Below are 8,827 nucleotides of genomic sequence, written 5' to 3'. Positions count from 1 at the left end.
CTAATCGCGATTCTCTTCTAGTGCAACTGTTGGTGAACCCATCTGTGTCTCCATCTGCTGCAGGGGGATGCAGGTGCTGGTTCCCCCCATGATATTGCAAACATCCCACCTGCAGGGAAGGAGTTTTCTCTGAAACAAAACCACAGCCAGGTGCGACACAGCAATGATCGTCCCCAAGGTGAGAAGCATGGTGAATGTTTTAAAGGGGAAGAGCTGACTGTAGGTCCCATTCACCAGGGAGCAGGCTGGGTAGCAGATGACAGGGGGAATGCTCAGGGCAGGCTCCCCTGCCAGCAGCCTCATGAGGAGCCCAACCAAGAAGCCGGCAGCCGAGCCATAGGTGTTGGTGCTGGGAGCGAAGAGGGCGCAGCAGAGCTGGGGGAAGAGCAGGGCGTACACCAGCTCCCCACTGAGGAACCAGAGGTCATAGACAGAGCTGGAGTAAAAAGCCAGACTGGCTGCCCCAGCCCCGAACACCAGCATGGAGGTCCTCATGGCCCATAAGACCTCTCTCTCTGTAGCCTGTAAAACAGAGATTGTAACGTTACAGACGTGGTGTTTACTTGTGGGGGTGACCAGCACTGCTCTGCCCTAGGCTGGTTCTCACCAAGCCCTCACTGCTTTCAGGCAGTGCTTGTCACCAGCAGCCACCCAAGGTAGGACTCTTGGAGAGGGAGCTGCCCTCTGTAATTTTAAAGGTCATGGTTTTATGCTGTTTGCTTTAATATTCTAGTCCAGATTTGACACCAGTCATTTTATAAATAGCAAAGCTCACCAGTGTAGGTATTTGTATCCCTACCAAGGATATGAACACCCCTGACCTATGTTTGAAGCTCTGGCTCCAGAACACAGTTCAGCAGCTGAAGGACAGATGCCTCTATTTGCAGACCACAGAGAATGTGTTTGAAATGGTCTTGAAACAAAAGCATCTTTCTTGACACCAAAACTACTGAATGCTGTAACCAAGTACCTTTTTCCTCAGGATTTTCCTGTATATATTGTGAGCAAACATGGAGCTGGCAGAGAGAAGAGCTGAATCTGCAGAAGACATTGCAGCAGCAGCGATGGCTCCCAAACCAGCAATGGAGATGTATGCTGGGCAGAGATAATGTAAAACAAGTGGCAGTATCATTGCTGATTCCCCTCTCTCGAGTGGACTTGGAAGACCATAGCTTGTCTGGTTCCAGTCTTTAAAACAGAACAAGAAAAAGTCACAAAAAATCTTTCACTGACATCTGTGCTGTCTTTGAAGCTGCCTTTCCACAGGGACCAGTCACAGCAGGGCTAAGGACTGAGACCCACTGGGTATTTTAGGACTTGCATTAATTTTCTGGATTCTCTTATGTTCTCTTGTGATTTCCCTTAGCATGCTGGAGCTCTCACTAGATCAAAGCTTTTCCTTCTCCCCAGTAACATCTATAGAAATAGCTGTGCTTTGTGTTTCCAGAACTGGGACAGTCAACCTTCTAGACCCTGCTCGTGAGGAGAAGGGAGTTTTGCTCTGATGACCCTAGTGACAGATGAATTAATGAGTTCAACTGATTTCTTTAAATGTTCAGTGATCTGTCTGCTCTTTAATTTTTGCTCACAGCCAACACAGGACTGATCCTCTAGGCAGGGGCTGTGAGTTTACAGGACTGAACTTCTTGATTCCTTCAGTCAGGTTTTCTTCAGAACCTTATTAACAATCTGTAGTAATATCACTGGGTCTTACATGTAGAAGGCATGCATATTTCTTGGAAAATAGGATTGTACAGGGTTTTACAGGGTCTGCCTTCATCTTTCCTTGACAGAAGATCCATGAAAAGACATTTCATCTTAATGAAATAGCTTTAAACAGGTCTTGGGGCCGTTTAAATGTCCCTAGGTAGTTGTGCACTGATCCTCAGAGGTGTCCACACTTCTGGTACAGACCACCTAGCTTGGCAACCAGGGCTACACTTTTAGGTACACAGGGTTAGATAATTTGAAGTCTAAATCAGGACTTCTTTGGATCCTGTTTTAATCACCTTTGACAAAAACATGTTCATTATTCAGAGACAAACAATTATTTTTACCTGTTGATGCTGCAACTGCACCAATGAGCACTGAGGGGATGGCCATTGAAAAGCACCCAAGTCCAGAGAGGTAGGAGATGAGCCTTGCCTGTCCCCGAGAGGCAGTGGAAAGCACTCTTTGGAAGTAAGTTTGCCATGGAATGCTCCCAAACACCTGTAACATTCAGATGTTACCAGTGGTACCCGGCAGGCTGCTGGCTGCTGTAGGGTATCATCCATCCATTCAGATGGATGATAATCTTTATTGTCACAAAACTCATTTCAAATGCATAAACGTTGCCCAGCTTTAACTATTGAGGATGATATTTCTGATGGTTGAGGGTGCCCTTTTCCTTTGTTTTCATTGTGATGGATGTGAAATTTTGATCAAAACAGGTTAATGGTTTGGCAGACTAAGAAAACTGAAAAATAGGTTGCTTGGCATAATGAAACAGGCACAGAGGAAAGAAAAGAGAAGATAAGTTTTTCAGGAATACAACTTTTGTAAAAAATCTACTCAAACTTAGCTAGACTATAGTCTAAAATTAAAAATAAAATCACCATTTTAACTTTCTTAGCAGACAAATTTCATCAGATAATATCTGAAGATTCTGTTGTCACCAAACAAGCTCAAGCTTTTGTGTGTTCCTATTACCAGTCTAGCAAGAGCATAACAACCTTCTGTAGTCTTGGCTATATTGGTAGCTCAAAAGTTGAGTTGTACAGTGGAGCCAATGGCACCATGCTTGCTGATGACCTTCAGCTGTGTAATTTTACTATTTTTTTTCAAATAGAGGGAATTTTACATAGTTATGTTAAAAACACACTATTGAGGCTGTAAGACCAACCTCTTGAAAGGTAGGAAATGCCTCATTTAGGTGCCAGGAGTGGAACTAGTTGCCTGGATGGTCTTACTCAAGAGGTACATTCCTTCACATGGGTTAAAGGATGGAGTGTCTCTACTGCTTCTTTCCTTCCCACAGCTGAGTCCTGGATCTCCCCAGTTCATTCAGTGTGCTGCGGAGTGGCTGAGACATGGTTTTACACACCACCCTGCTCCTGCCAACTGTGCAACACAGGGCTCCTGGCTGGAAGAACCCACAAGTTTTCCAGACAGAAAGTCCCCATGCAATCCCTTCTCCCAACCACCTGTCCAAGAAATACTCCATACCAGGTAGAAGAAGTCATCCAGCCACCTTCCAAGATACTGTTTTTCTATCTTCCCAATCCAAGGGTCTTGGTAAGATTGATGAGTTGCAGTGTAAGAAATACTTTCCGTTACAGAGTTCACCAGGGCAAAGGGGATACAGACCCACTAGGATAGAAACAGACATAGTTAACCATTTCCCCAGGGTCCTTGTTCTTGGAGAATCTATTCAGATATTGAAATTAAGGTAGATGTAGAACATAAAGTTACATAAGATTAAACCCAGACTAAGAGTCTTCCTTTCTCCCCTTCCTTACTCTAAATCTACATGTTTCTGGTTCATGGCATCATCAGGAACATGAGTCTGTAATTCAGGTCAATTTGTGCTTTCAGTAGACAGATCTCTCTCCTTTGCAGCTAAGATTGTTCTGGACAGGTTCTGCAGACCTTACATGTGAGCAGCTTAATTTACCCAGCAAGGCCAATAGATTGTGTGAGCACTGTCTGAAGTGCATAAGGACTGTAAGACATTTCAGGAGACCTGTTCTCCTGAAGAGGAACTGTAGGGTGAAGGCCAGTATTGGTGGAGTTATTTTTGGTCTGAGACATACTGAAAACAAGAGCAGGATTTTTTTCCTTAGTTAGGAAACAGGTAGCAAAGAAATGCACAGGACTTGCCAGGCTGAGGGTAATGAAAACCAGCTGGATGACATCTGTGTATGCAACAGAGTAGAGGCCTCCCAGTAGAGTATAGAGTATGACAGTGCATGCTGAGATGATGATAGCCAGTGAGCCTCCAATATCCAAGATTACCCTCATTGTTGCTCCTGCAGACAAGGACAGCAGTTAAGTTATTTAAGACAGATTTCATACATGCAGAATACAGAATAAATAAGGATATGTTATTCCCTTGATGCCAGCACACCACATTGTATGAGAAGCGCATGGTCTACAGACAGCGGACAGAGTGAGGACTCAGGAGAGCCCATATCTCTTTCTGCTCTTGCTGCTACCTTGCTGCATGGCCTTTGCTGAGGCACTTTTCTTTTTACATCCACTCTCCCACAGGCAAGAGGAAGGCACTAACTCATATTGCCAGACCTCTCTGTTATAATATCATGAATATATACTACTGTCATTTGTTTTAAACCTAAAAATGTATTTTCCAGAAATGAGAAATGATTGTGTTCCTCTCACAAAAGGATACATGAAGCACAAATTTCTACAGCTTAGTCCAACACAATTCCCAAATGTGTATTATACTCTGACAGTTGTGCCATGTAGCCTCTAACAAATATAACAGCAAAGTATTTACCCAGGGATGCCAGGATAGCTGCAAACCAGAACACCTCTCCTAGCAGTGGTGGAATGAAGAGTAAGCTTCCCATCACGTTCCCATAAGTTTCTTGAAGGGGATCCATCACTGTCACATAATTCTTGGATCTCATTGGTTTTACAAAGAAGAAACCACCTATCAGAAGTGATGACATTTTGCTAGAATTTTGCATGTATTATATTCCAGGAAAAAATGTAAGAATACTATGCCATTTGGGTATCAGACCAGTATAGTGAGTGTGGAATTCATACATAATGGACCCTAGAGAATGATGCAGCCAACCACACACTGAAGCCTCAATTCGCTTGCCTAAATGTGGGGTTTCACCCATGTGAGATGTCCCAGGTTATAAAAGACATCTCCTTACAGCTGACAGATATGACCCTTCAATTTTGGCAGACATACCTCTTTCTGGAGTGGCTACTGGAGACTAGGTAGGAGTCCCTAGGGCACCCCAAATGGCATAAGATACCTGTGTGTCTAACAGGGAATCAGCTCAGAGGACACCCACATATAGTCTCCTCTCCATCTCCAATGACCTACCAACCTGAGATACAAAGTTTTCTGAAATGTTTATTGTGGAAAATGTCAGTAGGCAGAGTGAGGCATAGAGGACTCATATTTGGCTAAAAAAGAGACAAACTTTTGTCCTTGACCATGTGATGCAACATGTTGATATATGTTCCTTTTCTGGTTACATTTTCATTTTGGTGGCTTCATTGTGTCTTCCCAGAACTATATTGTTTTAATCTGTACATTGAGCTGAGTCCCACCCGCCTTCATCTAAATATTAGACTTCAGACATACAACCATCTCATTAAAACCAAAGAATACGTATTGTGCCTAACCCCGAAGCCAACAGGACTGCTTGTCTGGGCACTACTGACCTGAGTAAAGATTGCAGGATCAGACCTGCACTCCTCAATTTCATTAGTAAGAATTACTCACATAAGAAATGCTGGCAGTATATTTCCAAGCCTGATTCATATTCACGTCAGTTGGACTCTTTTCTCTGACTTAAGAATAAAGGTTATTGTTCTTTCAGAAATTCCTGTGTAAGGTCTGCACAGGTGTCCTTGCTTTAATCATCCTGTGTCCCCAGACACTTATGGTATAACTCAATGTGGACTGGAAGAAACTTTGGTCTTGGCAAGACAGGTGAACCTCAGCATGAGTCCAATAATTCTTGGAGTTAGAAATGGCAATTTAGGTATAGGACACTACAAACTTAGCTTAGTTTCAAGAAAATAGTGAAGAACTGTAACGTGGGGTAAGCTGGATGCACTACAAATTCATCCTCAGATAAGACTACTCAGGAGAATGCATTTTAGTGGAAAAATCAAGATAGTATTATTTCATCACACAGAAATTTCAAACAAAAATTTAAAATTATACCAATACTCTCAACAGTCTGTGAATAAGAGACCTTGATAAAAAAGCAATATACAATAGCCACATGCTTCTAAAGTTCTCAGATAAGATTATTGTCCTATAAATTGCTCCAAGCAGGCAAAACTGTACACTAGCTCCAAGCTACCCCAGTTTCTTATGTTTCAGTTTAGAGGATAGCATTCTAAATGCTTATTCTGGATCTATGGAAGACTAAAGAAAGAAAATCACCTTTAAAATGTACTCTATACTCTGTCAGGAATCTTAATATACTCATATAATTTTTTTTAAAGCTTATGTGTCCTGATTATGTGAGTTATTTACCAATAACAAGGGACAAGGCAAATCCCACAGGTGCCTGGACCCACAATAGTCCTTTTGAAGGCAGGTAGACGATTTCAGCTGTGCCATTGATATATGCTCCTCCAACCCAGGTGGCTGTAAACATGGAAGATGGTAAGGTAAGAATTGTGAAACATATTCTCATCTAGTCTTGTAGAACACTCTAAGAGCTTGTAAACCTTTTTCTCATACAAATATTTAATCACACTTCTATTTTCTTTACAAAGTTTTCTCCCATACTGAGATGTGCTGCTGTGTACAGGTAACAGTATTAGAATATCACCCTAAATAATTTCCCAGGTTCAAGACTGAAAATCTATGTGTGCATGGAAAAGCTCTTGGATGCTTTGGAAAGGCAACTTGAATATACTAATTCAAGCATAAATTCAAGCAACTTGAATATACTTTTTTTTTTTTTTTTTTTTTCCCCCAGTGGAAGACTTTTGCTAGAGCAAACAGAATTGCCTTTGTTATTCTGCCATGACTGATAGACCATCCTTCATGAGCATCACTTACACAGTCTAAGAAAATAGATATTAGGGAACAAAATGCAAGCAGACATTGCAGTCAGAATGCAAACCTACAACATGGACTTAAGTGTCTTAGCTAGGCAAATATGACTTGGGAGAGCCTTCACAAAAAATGGGTCAGGGAAGCAAATTTCAGATGACGCCAGGCAGCAAGGAGAGAAAAGGGAAGTGGAGGGCACCAGTCAGTGGGGAGAACATTCTCTCTTTAGGAGAGAGCCCAATGTGCACCATGAGTAGCAATTTATTCTGCACAGAACTGGATTGTTCCAGGAGTAAAATTCTTCTGTTATGCTGGATAACAGAAACTGGTTCAAGATTAAGACCACAGTCTTCCTTAATGAAAAGTGTCATATTCTTCAGTCACTCTTAAATTAAACTCTTTAACTCTTAACTAACCTCTTAAATTAATCTCTTTAATTTAAAAGAATCTACATAAACATTAGGTTCTGCTCAGTGTGAAGAGGTTTGGAAGAATCCATCCCAAAATGATTCATGAAACCATAGTCCTTTAAAGCCACACTTAGGTAAAATCTGCCCTGACATTAAAGGAGTTCACTTGCTTTGAAAGAAAAGTCCCCCAGATCTATGTAATGCATGGTTTTAAGAAGAATTTTTAAAAGTCCTTTAAGAAAACTTACCTGTTGCAGTAAACAGTCCAATGAAAACATTTATATTCCTGCCTCCAACTATGGCCATTTCAGTTGGATTTCTGTTCTGCTGGTCCTTTTTGCTTTTCCAAGAAGCCCAAATTCCAGTAGCTAAAGTTAGCATAAAAAACACACTCAAAGATACTAAGCCTGGTATATTTAGAGACATTTTCTGTTGCTCAATTTAGATCATAGAGAGAAATAACGGCTTGATGATATATTCTTTGATTGAGTCCAAAATCAGAAAAAAATAGAAAAAAATCGGGAAAAAAAATCAGAAAAAATAGTGCTGTCTTGTAAAAAAACCTGCAAAGTATTAGTTTGCTGTACTTTGCAAGGAAAGATGCTGTACAAAACAGTCATAAACCCAAAAGTCTGGAGAACTGGATGCAAAGTCTCTGTCTTTGGAAGACTACTGGCAATTCTTCTGTCTTCCCCTTTCTTCAGAAGATATCCAATCTTATTTTTCTGAGGAGCAGAGAATAAGAGGATAGGAATTAGTGTTAATAAGAGCAATGGAGCACTGATGTGAGGGGTAATACTAGCTTGGCTTAAAGGAGGGGAAATGTTATATTTTGTCTGATATGCAATGGTATGAATATAATCTGTATTTCTCTAGGTTCTAGGCACAAGGCTAACACAGAAGATAGGGCTAAGAGTTTGTATGTTTAAAGTTGACTGAACTAAACCCACAATAATCATCAAAATAAACCTAGGAAACAGTAAAAGAAGATTTACCACTGACCAACTGAAGGAGCTGCGCCCTGATATTCCAATCGTGTATATCATTTCACTGCTGGAAATGGGCAGGAGAGCAAGGTGTTGTTACAGTCTGCAATAAAACTACAGAAAAGATACAGAATTTTTTAAACTATTTTGTGAAGCTCCCTTTAAACATGCATAATTCTGAGGAAAACTCATATATGCATTAAGAAATTCAGTTAGTTACATTTAATATAGAGTTGCAATACCAATATCTTTTTAGTTGCCCTGTGAATCTCTTTCATCTGTCTGGGTATGATTCTTCATAACCAATTCTATGCAAAAACTGCCCAATTTGGGGCACTTGTTTGGCTTTCCTGGACACTCACGTTCATCTGTGGAGCAGATAGCACCTTTCCATGTGGAAATCAGAGATTTCTTTATCACATATGAACTGAACTGGAGTTTGAAAACTTAAATATTTAGGAAGGTTTTCTGCAGTGTGCCATCTCCTGCAGACATCCAGGAGCAGCTGTGCATGGAAATGACAGTGGCACAGGTTAAGCATGTTCCAGGGACAGGGCATGGTGGGAACACATGAGCATGCAGGCGGTGGCTGCAGCAAGAAGGAGGGAGAAGTGCAGGAACCCCATGTTTTCTCTGACACCTCTCAGTACAAGGGAAAATAAGGTTTTTTG

General features: G+C 41.2%; 1 protein-coding gene across 1 annotated transcript; it reads right to left on the bottom strand.

Moving 5' to 3' along the window:
• Positions 1–8,054, bottom strand: LOC141940027 (high affinity choline transporter 1-like). Its single transcript, XM_074860798.1, has 8 exons — positions 7,419–8,054; positions 6,233–6,346; positions 4,499–4,654; positions 3,862–4,010; positions 3,208–3,351; positions 2,058–2,211; positions 971–1,188; positions 1–522 (listed from the first exon to the last, which is right to left on the bottom strand). Exons 1-8 carry the CDS (start codon positions 7,594–7,596, stop codon positions 1–3), a joined length of 1,635 nt encoding a protein of 544 aa, XP_074716899.1. The 5' UTR covers positions 7,597–8,054.
• Between the last annotated feature and the right edge of the window lie 773 nt (positions 8,055–8,827).

The sequence above is a fragment of the Strix uralensis genome, chromosome 2 (assembly GCF_047716275.1).
Source record: "Strix uralensis isolate ZFMK-TIS-50842 chromosome 2, bStrUra1, whole genome shotgun sequence".
Taxonomy (NCBI): Eukaryota; Metazoa; Chordata; class Aves; order Strigiformes; family Strigidae; genus Strix; species Strix uralensis.
This window is presented reverse-complemented; position numbering and strand designations above follow the sequence as displayed.